The following is a 21,873-nucleotide window of genomic DNA, read 5'->3' on the forward strand; positions in this document are numbered from 1 at the left end:
TTGACCCACCTGTCAATCACAGCCACAGATGTGTACACGTCGGAAGCGAATTTCTGAAAAATCGACCGTGGTTCGAAAAAATAAACACCGCAATAACGCTCCGCGAAACTTCGCCGTTGGTATGCACGGTTGCATTGACTGATATAGGTTTGGAAAATATTATTGACGTGCAAATTAATCGCACGAAAAAAACGTGCTCGGTGTGTAAGGACCTTAATTTCTGCAAAAAAAAATTTGGGCACAAAGGCAATTGCTCTATTGACATTGTGAAGATTTTTCTGAAATGTGTGTTAAAATGAGCCAATGCCACATCCTTTACATAGGGCAGGCTACATTAAACTGAGACCACTGACAGTAGCAGGCTGGTAGCAGGGCCAAGGTGGCCTTAGGGATCTCAGGGCATCACGACCAGAGGGAGGGGAAACGGAGGCCATGGCCTCCATGTAATTCCCACCCTGGTCTGCCTACAAACAGAAGGTTGAACAGCTGAGCTGGCCCTTTGGTGCGGTCAGAACAACCTTGAGCTGAACAAGCTCAAAACTGTAGAGATGATAGTGGACTTCAGAAAGAGCTCCACAGCACTGCCTGGCAAAGCTGAGGTTGTACTTCCTACGGCAGCTCAGGAAGTACAAACTGCCCCAGGAGCTGCTGATCCAGTTCTACACCGCCATCATCCAGTTTGTCCTCTGCAACTCCATCTCCGTCTGGTTTGGGTCTGCCATCAAACAGGACAAGCGCAGAAAACAACGGACAGTCCGGACCGCAGAGAAAAGCATTGGTGCCAACCTGCCCCCCATCCAAGACTTGTACTCCTCTGGAGTCAAGAAAAGAGCAGGAATGATCATCACTGACCCATCCCACCCTGACCATGATCTGTTTGAACTCCTCTCCTCTGGTAGGCGCTACAGAGCACTGTAGTGTATAACTGTACAATATCTGGAAACATATGTATAAGCCTTTGTTTACAATCCTATGTGGCGCATTTACTGTACATTCCTTCATATACGTATTTAAAATAGATACTTTACATACTTTTGCACTTTCATTGTATATAGTAGCTAGCTACTGTAAATTCTTTGCTAATGTCTAAATGTACCATTTTTGCCTTGCTTGTTTTTGATTTGGGCGTACCTTTCTTTTTTCTGTATGTGTGTACATTGAGAGCAAAGTTAACCGGAGCCCAATTCCTTGTATGTGTATTTTCATACTTGGCCAATAAAGCTGATTCTGATGCTGAAGTGTAGCATTTATTAGCATCTGTACAGTATTTACCACTTGTGCCAGCAGAGGCCGCTGTTACTGCTGCACAGCGCAAAAGTACATGTACACATGCACGGGCTCGTTGGTAATTGGTTTCCCTCTCAAAGTGCAGGTTCTAACAGACCCAAACAAAAGACAAATTCCAAAACCCACTTTAATTTAAAAAAGTTTAACTTTATTAAAATATCTTAAAAACATAGCCATGTCACATACACATTTTTACTGTACACCATTGTCTTATTCACATAGGTAATAGCTGACAAAAAGTATGTCAGTAACTCTTATTATTGGAAAGGATGACTTGGGGAGACAGACAAGATTTCAAAGCAAAAACAAAGTAAAGAAGCGTAATTTTCACATTACTATAGTTCATTGATACATCGCTCCCCAGGCCACTTCAACTGAAGTCTATAAGTTAAAACAAAGTGAAGTTAATTCACAAATTGTAAGGAAGGCCTATGGTTTGACAAGCCTACACCATCATTGTCCTCATGCATTTCATTTGAGAAGTTACAAGTGAAGTGAAGTCACACAGTGCTGAGGGAAGCCCAGAGTTTCCAGTTCATTTCTTGAGTTATGATTCTGATGACTTAATGAGAAGTGTCTTTCCAGACTGTTCCAGGTGGCATCTTGAGATCCTGTGATGTTTGAATGAGATATGAAGGAAATCTTGAAGGGAGACTTGGACATTTAGCCTGAACTAATCTCTCAAGAAACATTTTCCATTTGCATGAAAATCTGTTGACACGGTCGAAGAACATTGGGATAATAGCGCTGCTAGCAACTTGCAAAAGAAGGCTGTCAAACAGCTCTTCTGTTAGCTTGTCTGTTAGCTCGTCTGTTCCATATTTTTCCATATTGCTCCATATTTCTTTTGCAATGCTGTTGCTGTTGTGTAAACACAGGAAGAACCGGATATAGCGTTGGTAAGATTAGCATAAAGGGGCGTGGCCAAGAGCCTCAGAGTGGAGTTCCGGCTATTCAGGTATTGAAACGAGCTCGTCTCCAGAGGTTTTATATATATATATATATATATATATATATATATATATATATATATATAAATAACCGATGTATTCTCAGATCAAGCCTATAACAATTGCTTTTTCTAAGGAATGCTAACAACGCTCACAGGCCATTTTCCATCTAATGCAAGTGGCAATGCGTCTTTTTTGCTTTTTCACAATAATGTCACAAAATGCGGGTGAAGACAATAAGACTTAAAATCACAATGCCAAGGTATCCCTTAGTGTTACTGAGATACTGTTTGACTCAGAACATACGGACACCCAGGGCTGGTTTTCCAAAAACACTCTCAAACAAGTTCTCTGTTTCCTTAATTGAACTAGCACATCCAGTTATGAGACAGTATTATAGAAATAGACCAAATAATAGATTTTCTGTGCAAAATGTGTGGGCTCACTACAACTAATTTGACTTGGTGTAGTATTACAGCGAGTTTACGAAACCTTTTGATGTTTATATGCTGTTTATATAAAATTATAAAAGGAGAGTTTTACATTACAGTTCTAGGAGATATGTGAGTCTCGGTCAGCAAAAGGAGCTCGATCTAAAGGGTTACCATAATATTTTGAATTATAGTGTGATATTTGTCTTCATCCATTATTTGCCATACAACAGCAAGATGCTTCTGTATTGGCAATCCCTTCACAGACAAACAGCTTGTTGTAAGTGTTAATTTTCCTCAGTGAAACCAATGGCTGCAGCTAGCCGCAAGCTAGCTTGTTGGCTTGTGGCTGGCAGTCCATATTGGTGTCCATGAGGAATTCTAACATTGTTACAAGCTGTTTTTAGGATTGATGAAGCACAGGCGTTGCAACCTTTTCCCCACCATGGGCCCAGTGCCTGGAGAAGAGAAGTACTGTAAGTGACTAAAATCCAGAATGTGTGAGTATCCCCGGCCTCAGCGCTGTGCTTTGGGAAACCAGCTCCTGTAGTGTTGTTGGTGGTTGGTAGTGAAGGTGTGTCTCTCCTCCTCAGTGGTAGCGTCCGATGGGCAGAGCCTTGAGGCAGACGAAGCTGTTGGGGTACTTGGCCAGCAGCACGGGGTTGCCGTCCATGCGGACCTCATTGAGGTTGGGTCGGAGGTAGTAGGTGTTGTTGCTCTTACAGAAGGTGTCAGTGCTGATCTCAGTGATGTTGTTGTTCTGGGAGGAAATGGAGACAGATGGTCACAGAACTGAGGACAATCTTACTTGATAGTTATGTATTTCTATATATCTATAACCTTACATGGGAATCCCACAGGGGTCCATTCTCGGTCCAATTCTCTTCAGTCTATACATAAACGATCTTCCATAATCATGCCCAGGAGCAGGTCTCCAGATGTATGCGGATGATACGGTCATATATGTCTGGTTGGACCACTACCTCAATCTCCACACAACTGACAGAACATCTATAATCAGTAGCTGCATGGCTCAAACATTCTTGCCTAACACTAAACACTAAGAAAACCATGTCAATTTGTTTCTCATCTAGGAGACGGTCCTCACCGGACCAAGTGAATGAAGCAAATAAGTTAGATCTAAAAAAAAATCTATTTTATGAGTCTATGACATCATTGTTATGGTTATTGTATTTATTTTACTGTATTTTACTGTACTTTGCTTTTAACAGGTGCTTTTAATAACATCTAGGGACGGCCATTGCAAATTAGCCCTAGGCTATAAATGCTGTGATACAGGACATCAGATGTTTTGGTAAACGTTGTATGTACGTCCCTAGATGTTATGAAAAGCACCTGTTAAAAGAAAATACAGTAAAATACAGTAAAAGAAATACAACAATGTCCCTACACAAATAAATAAATGACATGAAACAGACTTGTAGATTATGACGTTACAGATATATCTATAGTGTTACAGACCTGTAGATGTACGATGCGAGCGCTCTCAGGGATCTGTGGAACGGCTTCCAGCTGGTTGTCTGCCAGGAACAGGTTAGCCAGCTTGGTCAGTTTCTGTTGGGGAAACAGATTCACACCGTGGCTGTTCAATACCTTCAACAGATACAGTACGTCAAACCTTGTCTTTCTTTCCTTTTACTTGAAAGTGAAGTTGACATGGCGCTTCGCTGAGGAAGCTAAGTTAGTTTGACAACAGATGTAGAACACGGTCATTGTGTCAACCAAATATATCATATGCATCGGCATCAATTGGAAAATTTGACTGGCATCTTCAATTCCTGGAAGATTAGGCTACAGTACGTATTTGATGCAAAGCTTCATCCAGTCATTTTTCACTTTAATTTACAAACTAATAATTATGGATGCATGATATATCGGCAATCATATCGGTATCGGCCGATTAATATATCGGCTAGGGATGCACGATACGGATTTTTTCAGCCGATACGATAACCAATAAATATCTGCTTCTCCTGGCCAATAACAATAGTACGATAACCGATAATTATTTCACATTTTTGTATTTAAAAAAATAAGTTCTTAACCTGTATTTTATGCACACCTGGGGTAAAAAAGAAGAAAAAAGGCAGATGTAGTGAGCAAAGATGGATGATTTAATATTCCATAGCTCTGACCTAAGTAAATCTAACTGATATCACTATTGTGAACACAAAACAAACAACACTTCTGATATAACATGATTGTTTTAGTAAAGTGTATCACTCAATAAATAATCAGTACAAAAAAGTATGTTGTCACCTTTGTTAAGCCTCCTGTAACTTTAGAAGTGGTGGCCTTTACACCTTTGATTCTGAAGAAGTAATGTTCTCTTCAGGGGGTTCATAGTTTCAAATTAAATTAAAGCTAAAGTTTGGTGACACCCAAAAATGGGTGTCATCAATTGAGTTGAGTAGATGGTGAGTCTTCATTCAGTCATTGAACTTTTGATTTATATTGGGGTCAAACGCACTTAAAATAGAATGATCAAAAAGTCAAGTATAACAATATTATATGGATATGTGAGTGACGTTAATTTAAAAGTTGTAAAGATGAGTGCGTATTGTACCTTGAAAGCGGTGGCCTTGACCCCCTTGGTTTTGAGGCGGTTGTGGTTGGCGTTGAAGACGATGAGTTTGGTGGGGAGCATGGGCAGTTTAACCAGTCTATTCTCAGCCAGAGACAGCTCCTCCAGCATGGTTAGCTTCGAAAACGCCCCATCCTCAATCTCTGAGATCATGTTCCCCGTCAGGTCGATCCTCCGCAGGGTCACTGGGGACAGATCAAAACAAACTGACTCACTGGAGACAGACCAAAACCAACTGAGTCAGTGAGGACAGATCAAAACAAACTGAGTGCGTTTACATGCACACCAATAAACTGATAACTGTGAGTAATCAGTTTATGGCAATAATCTGATTTCTTCGTTTACATGCACTTTAATAATCCGACAATAGGAAAAACCCGGGTTTACATGATTCAGTCAATTAGTCGGATTTCTCTCCAGAAGGCGGCGGTAATTCAACTTTTTACATGCAACTTGTACATGCGCAGATGTATAAACCCACAAGAAACCTGATACGCTGTACACATGCACTGAAAAGACAGGTTATTGGCCAAAAACCTAGGTATGTTTATTGGTTTATTCATAACCTGATAACGGCCATAAACGGATAAAGCTTATCGGTTTATGCTGTTTACATGACCATTTGAATAATCAGGTAACTCCAGAAATCGGCTAATAAACTGTTTATTGTCTGCATGTAAACGCACTCACTGACTCACTGGAGACAGACCAAAACAAACAGAGGCACTGGGGACAGATAAAAACAAATGGCTCAATTGGGATAGACCAAAACAAACTAACTCACAGGGGACAGACCAAAGCAAACTGGCTCACTGAGGAATGAGGATAGACCAAAACAAACTGCGTCATTGGGGACAGATGCACAAACTGATTTCACCAAGTAACAGTTGTTCCTGGAGCAACATTTCTTCCCAGTATGGGCCGGGAAAACCCCGCCCTAGAACTCATTTGATTGGTCGCCACAATTGCTTCTTCCTGAAAATGTGCGGCAACTCCGGCAAGTAAAAAAGATGTGGTTAAGATTAGGGTTAGGGTTTTCATATATAACGACGATCAGACCCAAACCCTAACCACATTGTTGTACTTGCCTAAACTTAATGTCTAACCCTAATGTAAAAAGAAAAGCCCAGTCCTCAGATTGGAAGGCGCACACATTATCCATTAAGCCATAGGACCGGGCACACCCTGAGCTGCACTTTTTTCACACCCTAACCCTAATCTTAACCAAATCTTTTTTACTTGCCGCACGTTTTCAGGAAGAAGCAATTGCGGCGACCAATCAAATTAAGTCAGGGCTGGGGTTTCCCCGGCCCATACTAGGAGGAAATGTTGGTCCAGGAACAACTGTTGCTTGGTGAAATCAGATTGTGTGGGAGGCACGATCAAAACAAACAGACTCACTGGGGAGAGACCAAAAACAAATTGACTCACTGGGGAGAGACCAAAAACAAATTGACTCACTGGGGACAGATCTAAACTAACAGACTCACTGGGGACAGATCTAAACACACAGACTCACTGGGGACAGATCTAAACACACAGACTCACTGGGGACAGATCTAAACACACAGACTCACTGGGGACAGATCTAAACACACAGACTCACTGGGGACAGATCTAAACAAACAGACTCACTGGGGACAGATCTAAACAAACAGACTCACTGGGGACAGATCTAAACACACAGACTCACTGGGGACAGATCTAAACACACAGACTCACTGGGGACAGATCTAAACACACAGACTCACTGGGGACAGATCTAAACAAACAGACTCACTGGGGACAGATCTAAACAAACAGACTCACTGGGGACATATCTAAACACACAGACTCACTGGGGACAGATCTAAACACACAGACTCACTGGGGACAGATCTAAACAAACAGACTCACTGGGGACAGATCTAAACACACAGACTCACTGGAGACAGATCTAAACACACAGACTCACTGGGGACAGATCTAAACACACAGACTCACTGGGGACAGATCTAAACAAACAGACTCACTGGGGACAGATCTAAACACACAGACTCACTGGAGACAGATCTAAACACACAGACTCACTGGGGACAGATCAAAACAAACTGACTCACTGGGGACATATCTAAACACAGACTCACTGGAGACAGATCTAAACAAACAGACTCACTGGGGACATATCTAAACACACAGACTCACTGGAGACAGATCTAAACACACAGACTCACTGGGGACATATCTAAACACAGACTCACTGGAGACAGATCTAAACACACAGACTCACTGGGGACATATCTAAACACAGACTCACTGGAGACAGATCTAAACTAACAGACTCATTGGGGACATATCTAAACAAACACACTCACTGGGACAGATCTAAACAAACTGGCTCACTGGGGATAGACAGCTAACCAGCTGATTAACTTAGTGAGCTAACTTTAGCAGCTGCCAAGCTCACGTCGGGTGTAACATTCAATGTTTGTGTAACTTTATGATCCATGTTTTATTTCTCCTCCCAGAAAGTGCTCCAGGCAGCTGGCTGCACTTTTCCAACACAAAACCAGCTGTGTGGGAACAGCCAAGCGTCTCTGCAATGCATTATCTTACCAGCTGTGACTGTGAGCCTGTTTCTGCTTCCAGCTTAACATCATGTTGCCATAATAAAGTAGTACCGGTGCAGTTGTATCAGTGATTTAACGAGTATGAGTACAGCATGAGCACAGTATGGGTTTTGGTGCATCATCCCTATAGTTGTTAAACTCACCGATGTCAGCAAAGTCTTTGGCTTTGATCTTGGAGATCTTGTTGTAGCGGGCGTACAGGTAGGCCGTCTCTTTGGGCAATGTAGGCACCAGTGTCATGTCAGGACTCACCTCCTCACAGTACACTGAGCCCGTCAGACACACACACAGCAAGCAGGTGGGCAGGTCTGAAACACACACATTCAAGTCTACATGTCAAATAGATCTCTGTACAGTAGCCTATGATATCAATTCAACAAAACTAAATATCCAAGACTTTTCAATGCAGTGACCTCCCACTTTTCATTTCTCCATTTACATTTGTAGGAAGTCTTTATATAAAGAGTTCTAAGCCTGGAATTAGGGCTGCAGCTATCGATTATTTTAGTAATCGAGTATTGTTCCCGATTATTCCAACGAATAGTCGAGTAATCGGATAAGAAATACTTTTAAAATTATCTCCAACATAGTCTACACAGGTGTGTGACACGCCTTGTACACATTGATGCTGCAGTGTTATCAGTGATGTTTGTATGCAGTTGTATGTAATATTTGTAATAGTTGATAGTTTAATTTATGAAGATGTAGGCAATAATGTTCAGCTAGTATTGATGAAGCAGACTGAATTGAACTGAAAGAGAGTAGCTACCCCAAAAGCCCAAGACGACATCCTCACCCAAAGATAATCAGTTTACTGTCATAGAAGACCAAAGAAGGCAGAAAATATTCACATTTACATTTGAATTATCAGAGCAACATGAGTTTGATTTCTATAATCAATCAGACTGTGATTTATTTACATAAATGATCAATCAAAAATAGAAAAACGTCCACTTTGTGTGGGAAAAGCAGTCAGGTGACAGCACGTGTTCTGATGATTGGTGCATTCATGGACGTATATAAATGTAGAAATAGTTTAACCATTCATACATGAGCACAAGCAGAAGCAGCTCTCCAGTGCATATTAATGATATTCTCTTAGCATTTAAAGCTTAAAAACAAAAAATACCCAGTCTGAAGGAAGACTAATGGGGATTGTATGAAGGCAGCCAACTAGTTTGACCAAACGCCATGTTTAATTTTCATCTCTGTGTGAGGCAAAACAATAATACACTTTAGTCTTTTCCAATCCCTGTTAATCCCTGCTGGCTTTTGGCTGAAGTGTGTCAACACATAAAAATACTCTTTTCAGATTGATGGATGTTGGCAGAACTTATTCTGCAGCCTGTTTTTCATTGATCTACAAAAGCTTTTACCAGCCACATACCTGGGAACAGTCCACGCTGAACACACACACACACACACACACACACACACACACACACACAGGTCAAATTCCTCCTGATGCACGATACTGGATTTTTTGCCAATATCCGATGCCAATATTTCCCACCTCTTGTGGCCGATAGCGGTATATGCGTGCGTTTCCCCCCACACCTAATTTCAGACAACATCAAGTCTCTCCTGTAGTGGAATGAACACGTTATTATGCCTCCTCTTATTGTGATGGTCCCTGTGCAGACATTAATACACTGCTTTTCAAAATGGACACATTCAGCGGGCAAAATAAGAAAACTACTTCAACTTTGGTTTTGTGAAACATGACATATTTTTATATTTAGTCAAGTATGGAGCATTTGAGCGTGAGTAAATCGTTATTTCATCTGCCTTTCATTATACCAGCAGAAGTGTTTGTTCCGGGCCGGTACCGATAACAATATCATCGTGCGTCCATAGAACAAAGGAACCGTTAGGTTAGCAGTGTGCTTTGTTTGGATTTACATTTGAGTCATCAAATCTCCGATGCTGCTCAACAGACTCAGCTTCAGTTCCTGGATCTCCGACATTACAAGTAACCAGAGAAGTTGAGGGTCAAAGGTCACAGCAGCCCGACTATGGAACCAATATTCTTGTGAGCCTGGATTGATGATGATGATGATCATGATGATGATGATGATAGAAACGTGCAGGGAAAGCCATAACAGCCAGACACCCTTTATTTTCTTCAAAGGTATTTTTATTATTGGAGATGCAGATACATTACAATATAGTGTCCAGAAGAAACTGATATCTCCATATTTTGTGTTTTAAAATAAAAATAAAAATAAATTTGAATAAAAATAAAATTGAATAATCAAAAATGTTATGTTCATGACAGAGAAAGAAAGAGAGAGGCCGCTAAATTGCAAGAAAGGCACAGATTGGACCAGGTCAGCGCATTGTCTCATGTCTCAATAGGATAAGGTCATGTGACTTACTGGTTGGACATTCATGCACACAGGAAAAAGGTGAGAAACGTGTCAAATAATCACTGGAAAAGTCAGTTGCTAAGTGTAGACAGGTGTGAAATCTTCAACCTAACTCCATCTTACTCCATCAGCCTTTTCAGAGTTTGAAGGTTGTAAACCAGCTTCTTATTCCAGGAACCCTCTCAGAGTTTGAATAGGTTGTAAAGCAGTTTGAATAGGGTTGTAAACCAGTACAACATACAAGAAGTATGTTAAAAATCACACCCAGGTGTTGAAGTACTGTAAGCGGTTTAGGTTTAGGAGCAGTCTAAACTCTCGTGCTACAAACGGACACACATATCACACATATAGATGGTTTTCAGGGAATTGTGTTGCTATGGGAACAGTTTGGAACCTAGCTGAATATGTCCTGCCAGTTATTGTACTACTGTAGCAAACACTGCGACAGGAAGTAAGCTGGGGCAATTTAAAATGTTGATGTTGTTGTGTTGAAACGGTCTATAGACGTCACCAAAGAAGAGACTGAGTCGAGTCCGAGTCAAGTCCCCATTACTGGAGTCTGAGTCCAGGTCATCAAAGTTGAGTCTGCTGGTTTGGAATTGGATGATTTTAGGGGCATTTGACTTTCGGTGTCACACATTGTTTTTAGGGCACAAAGGCAAATATACTGACTTTCCAATAAGAAAAAAGTACATGAAAAACAATTATTCACTTTTTTAATCAAACATTTGAAGTTGTCATATTATATGCCTCCTTAATGTTATGCTGATGGATGATGGCGTTGGCTGTCCAGCCAGTTGTGTCTAAAAAACAGTGCTTGGTTACCAAATGGTCATATCGTACAGTAATATGTACAGTAATATGTACAGTAAATGGTCATATCGTACAGTAATATGTACAGTAAATGGTCATATCGTACAGTAATATGTACAGTAATATGTACAGTAAATGGTCATATCGTACAGTAATATGTACAGTAATATGTACAGTAAATGGTCATATCGTACAGTAATATGTTCAGTAATATGTACAGTAAATGGTCATATCGTACAGTAATATGTACAGTAAATGGTCATATCGTACAGTAATATGTACAGTAATATGTACAGTAAATGGTCATATCGTACAGTAATATGTACAGTAAATGGTCATATCGTACAGTAATATGTACAGTAAATGGTCATATCGTACAGTAATATGTACAGTAATATGTACAGTAAATGGTCATATCGTACAGTAATATGTTCAGTAATATGTACAGTAATATGTACAGTAAATGGTCATATCGTACAGTAATATGTACAGTAATATGTACAGTAAATGGTCATATCGTACAGTAATATGTTCAGTAATATGTACAGTAAATGGTCATATCGTACAGTAATATGGGAATAACACACATCGGATCAATCAGACCTCTGTGTCATCAGGCCATTATAGTGTGACATGCTGTGTTCATGACAGAGAAAGAAAGAAAGAGAGAGGCCGCTACATTGCAAGAAAGGCACAGATTGGACCAAGTCAGCGCATTGTCTCATGTCTCAATAGGATAAGGTCATGTGACTTACTGGTTGGACAGTCACCCACACAGGAAAAAGGTGAGAAACACGTCAAATAACCAGAGGAAAAGTCAGTTGAATCGTGGTGTGGAAACCAGGCGAACATCAGCGCTCGCTCCCATCTGATGCTTAATTGCTCAGGTGAAGTTCGCCTAAACAAGCAGGGACTTTATTCCAAAAACTAACAAAACAAAACAAAACAAAACAAAACAAAAAACCTGTCTTTATCAATTAACAAGTCTGAGTCATCAGGACCTCAAGTCCAAGTCCAGTCACGAGTCCTGAACATCGGACTTGAGTCCTGGACTCGAGGACTACAACACTGGCGGATGCAACGCTTAGAAATTGCATTGATACTGTTCCTATTCTTCCAAAACAACTTTTAGGGTTTTCTCTTTAGTTTCCTCAATCAGCTTTCTCTGAGTGAGTGGGTGAGTGCATGGGTGAGTGCATGGGTGAGTGAGTGAGTGAGTGAGTGGGTGAGTGAGTGAGTGGGTGTTACCGTACCGGAGGCGTCTCCTCCATCTCCGATGTCTGGTTCGTCAGCCATTATGTCCACACCAGCAGGCAGCGCCCTCTGCAGGCAAGGGAGTAACAGTGTGTTAGTTGATATACTGATCCTTTCTGGTGCTGTGGCTGGAGCAAGGCACTAACACTGCCGAGTTTAGAGGTTCAATTCTATGCTATTAGTCTACTCATTCTACTGCATTGTATAGCGCATGAATGTTGCTCACCTTAAAAACTTAAAAAAGAGTGTCTGTTTTGTCACGACCATTTTCTTCACTTTTTTTTTAACTGCATGCTGTAGATCTCTCTTTGGGTCTGATACACTACGTTACTGCATGCTGCAGATCTCTCTCTGGGTCTGATACACTATGTTACTGCATGCTGCAGATCTCTCTCTGGATCTGATACACTATGTTACTGCATGCATCAGATCTCTCTTTGGGTCTGATACACTACGTTACTGCATGCTGCAGATCTCTCTCTGGGTCTGATACACTATGTTACTGCATGCTGCAGATCTCTCTCTGGGTCTGATACACTACGTTACTGCATGCTGCAGATCTCTCTCTGGGTCTGATACACTATGTTACTGCATGCTGCAGATCTCTCTCTGGGTCTGATACACTATGTTACTGCATCCTGCAGATCTCTCTCTGGGTCTGATACACTATGTTACTGCATCCTGCAGAGCTCTCTCTGGGTCTGATACACTATGTTACTGCATGCTGCAGATCTCTCTCTGGGTCTGATACACTATGTTACTGCATGCTGCAGATCTCTCTCTGGGTCTGATACACTACGTTACTGCATGCTGCAGATCTCTCTCTGGGTCTGATACACTATGTTACTGCATGCTGCAGATCTCTCTCTGGGTCTGATACACTATGTTACTGCATGCTGCAGATCTCTCTCTGGGTCTGATACACTATGTTACTGCATGCTGCAGATCTCTCTCTGGGTCTGATACACTATGTTACTGCATGCTGCAGATCTCTCTCTGGGTCTGATACACTACGTTACTGCATGCTGCAGATCTCTCTCTGGGTCTGATACACTACGTTACTGCATGCTGCAGATCTCTCTCTGGGTCTGATACACTATGTTACTGCATGCTGCAGATCTCTCTGGGTCTGATACACTATGTTACTGCATGCTGCAGATCTCTCTCTGGGTCTGATACACTATGTTACTGCATGCTGCAGATCTCTCTCTGAGTCTGATACACTACGTTACTGCATGCTGCAGATCTCTCTCTGGGTCTGATACACTATGTTACTGCATGCTGCAGATCACTCTGGGTCTGATACACTACGTTACTGCATGCTGCAGATCTCTCTCTGCGTCTGATACACTATGTTACTGCATGCTGCAGATCACTCTGGGTCTGATACACTACGTTACTGCATGCTGCAGATCTCTCTCTGCGTCTGATACACTATGTTACTGCATGCTGCAGATCTCTCTCTGGGTCTGATACACTACATTACTGCATGCTGCAGATCTCTCTGGGTCTGATACACTACGTTACTGCATGCTGCAGATCTCTCTCTGGGTCTGATACACTATGTTACTGCATGCTGCAGATCTCTCTGGGTCTGATACACTATGTTACTGCATGCTGCAGATCTCTCTCTGGGTCTGATACACTATGTTACTGCATGCTGCAGATCTCTCTCTGAGTCTGATACACTACGTTACTGCATGCTGCAGATCTCTCTCTGGGTCTGATACACTATGTTACTGCATGCTGCAGATCACTCTGGGTCTGATACACTACGTTACTGCATGCTGCAGATCTCTCTCTGCGTCTGATACACTATGTTACTGCATGCTGCAGATCACTCTGGGTCTGATACACTACGTTACTGCATGCTGCAGATCTCTCTCTGCGTCTGATACACTATGTTACTGCATGCTGCAGATCTCTCTCTGGGTCTGATACACTACATTACTGCATGCTGCAGATCTCTCTGGGTCTGATACACTACGTTACTGCATGCTGCAGATCTCTCTCTGGGTCTGATACACTACTGCATTCTTCAGATCTCTCTCTGGGTCTGATACACTATGTTACTGCATGCTGCAGATCTCTCTCTGGGTCTGATACACTACGTTACTGCAGATTTCTCTCTGGGTCTGATACACTAAGTTACTGCATGCTGCAGATCACTCTCTGGGTCTGATACACTACGTTACTGCATGCTGCAGATCTCTCTCTGGGTCTGATACACTACGTTACTGCAGATTTCTCTCTGGGTCTGATACACTACGTTACTGCATGCTGCAGATCACTCTCTGGGTCTGATACACTACGTTACTGCATGCTGCAGATCTCTCTCTGGGTCTAATACACTATGTTACTGCATGCTGCAGATCTCTCTCTGGGTCTGATACACTACGTTACTGCATGCTGCAGATCTCTCTCTGGGGCTGATACACTACTGCATTCTTCAGATTTCTCTCTGGGTCTGATACACTATGTTACTGCATGCTGCAGATCGTTCGTTTCAGGAGAGAGTCTGGCTCAACTCACTCTCATTCCGTTATCTTTACAACCATCCACTGAATGTACCAAGCAGGCCTGCTTTATTGCACAATCCAAATCTTTGTAAAAAATTGCCATTTTCAGCGTGTAGCTTGTTAGCTTGCTAGCCTGCGTTGTTGTTTCACAGCGGCGGAGGCATTTGAGAGCGGACAAGCAGGGAGCGGAAAGGGATTTACCTTTGCTCCGACTTAAGGCCATGTTCAGACTAGGAGGCCAAATCCGATTCGTGAACTTTAGTGACCTATTAATGACTTTATCCAGAGTGGTTTTATGAGTCTGGACGCTCCAAGTCTGATTTGTGTCACTTGTCCCAAACCACATATGGAGGCAGTTTCCAATCTGCTTCAAATGTGCTTTTGACTGATGTGTCTTCAGTCTCGCGCTACTTTTGAATGCTAAAATAAAGCTGGTAATCTACAATTTGATTAAAAAAACTTTTTTTTCTCCAAAGTACAAAACAAACTGTCCATTTTGCTGCAACTCGACAGTGCTGCTTAATCCAGGACCTTACTTCCTGGAACTCTTGAGAGTAAAAAACTGGTCCTTTGGAGTGAATGGAGATGTCACGACTTCTATCTACACGGCTCTGCTCCGACTGAAATGGTTGGAGCCAATGGCAGAGCTTAGACCCACATCCTGCTTCCAGTGGGTCAGACTAGCAATCAGCAGCAGATATCTAGCCTGGTCAAAAACATCCTAATCATGTGACCTCACATCCTGTTTCGCTCTACATGTCAGTGAGTCTGCATTTGTGGCCACCCACAACCATTTGCCCTAGTTCATTAGGTCATCTTCCAACGTAAGACGCGGGTTCGATCCCCTGACCGGCCATACCTGCCTTGAGCAACCTACCTTCCTGAACCCAAACCTTCTGAGGATCAGAGCAAGCCGCCGGCCCTACAGCCCGACCAAAATGGGAACTTCCTCCTTGGTGGATTAATAAATGTTGGTCTCAAATAAAGGGGTTAAGTGTGACAGCAGGAGAAGCTGCAGGCTCCTCTGTGAAGGCTCTGTGACTGACCAAGTCTCTCTGTGAAGGCTCTGTGACTGACCCAAGTCTCTCTGTGAAGACTCTGTGACTGACCAAGTCTCTCTGTGAAGGCTCTGTGACTGACCAAGTCTCTCTGTGAAGGCTCTGTGACTGACCCAAGTCTCTCTGTGAAGACTCTGTGACTGACCAAGTCTCTCTGTGAAGACTCTGTGACTGACCAAGTCTCTCTGTGAAGACTCTGTGACTGACCAAGTCTCTCTGTGAAGACTCTGTGACTGACCAAGTCTCTCTGTGAAGGCTCTGTGACTGACCAAGTCTCTCTGTGAAGGCTCTGTGACTGACCCAAGTCTCTCTGTGAAGACTCTGTGACTGACCAAGTCTCTCTGTGAAGGCTCTGTGACTGACCAAGTCTCTCTGTGAAGACTCTGTGACTGACCAAGTCTCTCTGTGAAGACTCTGTGACTGACCCAAGTCTCTCTGTGAAGGCTCTGTGACTGACCAAGTCTCTATGTGAAGACTCTGTGACTGACCAAGTCTCTGTGAAGACTCTGTGACTGACCAAGTCTCTCTGTGAAGACTCTGTGACTGACCAAGTCTCTCTGTGAAGGCTCTGTGACTGACCCAAGTCTCTCTGTGAAGGCTCTGTGACTGACCCAAGTCTCTCTGTGAAGGCTCTGTGACTGACCAAGTCTCTCTGTGAAGACTCTGTGACTGACCAAGTCTCTCTGTGAAGGCTCTGTGACTGACCAAGTCTCTCTGTGAAGACTCTGTGACTGACCCAAGGGTCTCTGTGAAGGCTCTGTGACTGACCCAAGTCTCTCTGTGAAGGCTCTGTGACTGACCCAAGTCTCTCTGTGAAGGCTCTGTGACTGACCCAAGTCTCTCTGTGAAGGCTCTGTGACTGACCCAAGTCTCTCTGTGAAGACTCTGTGACTGACCCAAGTCTCTCTGTGAAGGCTCTGTGACTGACCAAGTCTCTCTGTGAAGACTCTGTGACTGACCAAGTCTCTCTGTGAAGACTCTGTGACTGACCAAGTCTCTCTGTGAAGACTCTGTGACTGACCAAGTCTCTCTGTGAAGGCTCTGTGACTGACCAAGTCTCTCTGTGAAGGCTCTGTGACTGACCAAGTCTCTCTGTGAAGGCTCTGTGACTGACCAAGTCTCTCTGTGAAGACTCTGTGACTGACCAAGTCTCTCTGTGAAGACTCTGTGACTGACCAAGTCTCTCTGTGAAGGCACTGTGACTGACCAAGTCTCTCTGTGAAGCCTTGTGACTGACCAAGTCTCTCTGTGAAGCCTTGTGACTGACCAAGTCTCTCTGTGAAGACTCTGTGACTGACCAAGTCTCTCTGTGAAGACTCTGTGACTGACCAAGTCTCTCTGTGAAGGCACTGTGACTGAGCAAGTCTCTCTGTGAAGACTCTGTGACTGACCAAGTCTCTCTGTGAAGACTCTGTGACTGACCAAGTCTCTCTGTGAAGACTCTGTGACTGACCAAGTCTCTCTGTGAAGACTCTGTGACTGACCAAGTCTCTCTGTGAAGACTCTGTGACTGACCAAGTCTCTCTGTGAAGGCACTGTGACTGACCAAGTCTCTCTGTGAAGACTCTGTGACTGACCAAGTCTCTCTGTGAAGGCTCTGTGACTGACCAAGTCTCTCTGTGAAGACTCTGTGACTGACCAAGTCTCTCTGTGAAGACTCTGTGACTGACCAAGTCTCTCTGTGAAGACTCTGTGACTGACCAAGTCTCTCTGTGAAGGCTCTGTGACTGACCAAGTCTCTCTGTGAAGACTCTGTGACTGACCAAGTCTCTCTGTGAAGACTCTGTGACTGACCCAAGTCTCTCTGTGAAGCCTTGTGACTGACCAAGTCTCTCTGTGAAGACTCTGTGACTGACCAAGTCTCTCTGTGAAGGCTCTGTGACTGACCAAGTCTCTCTGTGAAGGCTCTGTGACTGACCCAAGTCTCTCTGTGAAGACTCTGTGACTGACCAAGTCTCTCTGTGAAGGCTTGGTGACTGACCAAGTCTCTCTGTGAAGACTCTGTGACTGACCCAAGTCTCTCTGTGAAGGCTCTGTGACTGACCAAGTCTCTCTGTGAAGGCTCTGTGACTGACCAAGTCTCTCTGTGAAGGCTCTGTGACTGACCAAGTCTTTATGAAGAACAGCTGCTGTGATGTTGAGGCTCCCAAATGAAGTTTTTACTCATTAGAATAACAGCTTAAAGCAGAACAAAGCATTTGAGTGTCTGTGATTTCAGTGGATCTGGTCTTGAGACTCCCTGTCTGCCCCAACCTCCCACCATCTCTCTCTCTCTCTCTCTCTCTCTATCTCTCTCTCTCTCTCTCTCCATGCCTCTCTCTCCCCGCATCTCTCTTTCTCTCTCTCTCTCTCTCCATGCCTCTCTCTCCCTCCCTCCCTCTCTCTCTGTCCCTCTCCCTCCCTCTCTCTCTGTCCCTCTCTCTCTCTCTCTCTCTGTCTCTCTCTCTGGCTGTTAGAGGAGGTTTTAGTTTACCCAGAGGACTTGGAGCAGACCAGACTTTGGTTGTGGTTGACCTGAATATGTCTTGAAGGGGTTTGTGTGGTCGGCTGAGCCTCAGCTCACTAAAGCACGAGGTGAACGATACCCAGAGCATTATTATTATAGCCAAAGATGAAAACAGACTTGTTGAATGGATGGATGGATATTGTCAGTGACTTATATGAGCAGACTCTTGGCGTTGTGTCTGTATTCAAATTGAACACGATGGTTGAGAGGTGTAGCATTTTTTTCCACCTTAAAAAGCAGAGGATGCATGTCGTTAATTAGTGTTAACGAGAGACATAAAAGGCCCTTTCATCACCTCTTAAATCATGCTGGATTCTTGTGCAACAAGCTCAACCACGAGTGGAAGGATTGTCTTCTTCAGATGAGCTGCTCATCAACATCATTTACCTGCTGACTTCCTGCTACTGCTAAATGTACTGAAATCATTTTATTTTGCTTGAATGGATGAGAACACATTTATTTACCCAATTTCCTACAAACAGATCATTAAGGGGACATCAGTCAGAATTAGTGAATGAAATATTGTTTTGGCACTGTTGCAACAAACGTCTCAAGAGTTTCAACCAGCTTTGTATCGTTATAAAATCAGTAGTATATGGGAAAACTGCAAACAGGTTTGCAGGCATTCATTTAGTTTGACAGTTATTGAGAGTTGATTTGAGTGAGGTTGTGGACAAATGATGTCATTCATGTAGAAATGACATCACTGGTCAGTGGTCACTCAAATCGACTCTCAATAACTGTCAAACTAAATGAATGAGTGCAAACCTGTTTGCAGTTTTCCCATATACTACTGATTTTGTAACGATACAAAGCTGGTTGAAAATTGGCAACTGTGAAACCATCGCTATTGATCTCTAAAGTTTCACCATAGCCTATGGTAGAGAAAGAAAAACATCCTACAGAAAGTCGATACATTACAACGTTTATCTTCAAGTTTTTGTTTCGTTTTTTTACCTTAGCCCTTCTTGATGTCAGATAGCCGTGGTCATTGAAGTATCCAGTGAGCTCCTTGTCCATACGAGATCCTGGTAGGAGCTGAGGTGGTGTAGCCAGCACCGACGCCAGCCAGGGCACCAGAGCACAGAAGAAGAACAGAGCCTTCATATCGTCAAGGAGATGCCTTCAGTGTTCAGCCTCAGAGTGGGTCTCTGTCTGCTGCAAACCTCAAATGACTCAACCAGAAGCTCCCAGCCCATTCTTAAACCAGTTTATAGAGCGCAGCACTTAACCCTTCACTGACCACCACCCACCATCCATCTTCTATGAGAGAGAGAGACAGGCTGATTCTGTCTGTCCTGTGTCTCTCTCTCTCTCTCTCTCTCTCTCTCTCTCTCTCTCTCTCTCTCTCTCACTCTCTCTCTCTCTCTCTCTCTCTCTCTCTCTCTCGACAGACAGACAGACACTGCAACACACTGTAACACACACTGCAACACACTGTAGCCTACACTAACACACTGTAACAAACACTAACAACTAACACACAGTAACACACACTAACATACTGTAACACACACTAACATACTGTAACACACACTAACACAGTGGTTCCCAACCTTTTATGTCATATGTACCTCTTAAGCTGTTTTTCCATGCCGATAGTACCCCCTCACTCATGTGTGTTGATGATTCTCCTAAATTTGTTGTTTAACTTTTAGTTGAAATGCAGACAAACAAGTAAATCCATACAAAATATTTGTTTCACTGAACTGCTGGTGTTTGGGCTTGGCCTTTTTTTCCCTTTTGTCACCAGGCCCCCCAAACCTGTTTCTGGAGTGACAGCAACTGAATGTTTTTGAACCATTTATCAGCATAGCAGTTGACACTTGCCAGGGGGAATAGTTGCAGCGCGGACGTACCATTTTAACATTGGGCTTATGAAATGACTTGGAATGCCATATATATATTTAAATCATTTTGGAAGTAAATTGTAATCTCAAATCTTTCCAAGTACCCCCTGCAAGCTGCTCAAGTACCCCTAGGGGTACACGTACCCCTGGTTGGGAATCACTGCACTAACACACTGTAACAAACACTACCAGCTAACACACTATAACACACAATAACATACTGTAACACTGTAACACACACTGCAACACACTGTACACTAACACACTGTAACACACACACACACACACACACACACTGCAACACACTGTACACTAACACTGTAACAAACACTAACAACTAACACACTGTAACAAACACTACCAGCTAACACACTATAACACACAATAACATACTGTAACACTGTAACACACACTGCAACACACTGTACACTAACACACTGTAACACACACACACACACACACACTGCAACACACTGTACACTAACACTGTAACAAACACTAACAACTAACACACTGTAACACACACTAACATACTGTAACACACTGTAACACACACTAACTAACATACATACTAACACTGTGTTAGAGGGTGTTACAGTGTGTTAGTGTGTGTGTTACAGTGTGTTACATTGTGTTTGTGTGTTACAGTGCGTTAGTGTGTGTTACATTGTGTTTGTGTGTTACAGTGTGTTAGTGTGTGAAACCATGCCTTGTTAAAAATGCTCAGAAAGCAGAAAGCTATTGAAAGCGTGATCAGTTAGTTTGACGGAGCCTTGGAGCCGACAGCAACATATTTGTGTGCTGGTCTGGAAAAGCCTTCACATGCTGCTGCTGCTGCTGCTGCTGCGCATTGTTGGCAACGAGTCAAAGTCGGTGGAAAATGAGTTCTGCAGGTGCTTTGAGTGATTTGGTGACTTTCATCTCTGTAGTACATCATGCTGAATACATTTTCATAAAGTATTTATTTTTATGGTTTTTGGTGGAATGCCACTGTTGAAACTGGAATGTTGTGGAATTGTGGAAAGTTATGTATAGGGGAGATTTAGGTATTTTGCGTGCTACGCGTGCTCGATTCCTAGGCTCGCCCGCTGTGCGGCCTCGCCGAGCTGTTCCTGTAGCTCGCATACGCAACTTGGCGCCCTATTGGCAGGCACAACAACTTTGCATCACTGATGACATCACTGATTATGTCATAGACATTGTGACATCATGAGTGATCACAATTTGCACAAGTGTAACCAAAAACGACAATATCAGTGCCTATGATATCACCAGTGATGTCATAAGCTAATTTTGCTCTTATGACATCACTATGTCATCATCAGTGCCTATGACATCATCAGTGATGTCATAAAATGATTTTACTCTCATGACATCACTATGGCATCATCAGTGGGACAACAATTTAAACAGAGAACAGGTCTGTGCTGCAGCCAGGCAGTAATGACTCATAATGTCTGGTCTGTGCTGTGGCCAGGCAGTAATGACTCATAATGTCTGGTCTGTGCTGCGGCCAGGCAGTAATGACTCATAATGTCTGGTCTGTGCTGCAGCCAGGCAGTAATGACTCATAATGTCTGGTCTGTGCTGCGGCCAGGCAGTAATGACTCGTAATGTCTGGT

General features: G+C 43.0%; 1 protein-coding gene across 1 annotated transcript; it reads right to left on the reverse strand.

Moving 5' to 3' along the window:
• Positions 1-1,413: 1,413 nt before the first annotated feature.
• Positions 1,414-19,554, reverse strand: ogna (osteoglycin, paralog a). The gene is made up of 6 exons (XM_083660716.1): positions 19,359-19,554; positions 12,318-12,387; positions 8,026-8,190; positions 5,256-5,458; positions 4,151-4,243; positions 1,414-3,428 (listed from the first exon to the last, which is right to left on the reverse strand). The coding sequence occupies exons 1-6, from the start codon at positions 19,506-19,508 to the stop codon at positions 3,258-3,260; spliced, it is 852 nt and encodes a 283-aa protein (XP_083516842.1). The 5' UTR covers positions 19,509-19,554; the 3' UTR covers positions 1,414-3,257.
• Between the last annotated feature and the right edge of the window lie 2,319 nt (positions 19,555-21,873).

This window comes from Poromitra crassiceps (genome assembly GCF_964638095.1).
Source record: "Poromitra crassiceps genome assembly, chromosome: 25".
Classification (NCBI taxonomy): Eukaryota; Metazoa; Chordata; class Actinopteri; order Beryciformes; family Melamphaidae; genus Poromitra; species Poromitra crassiceps.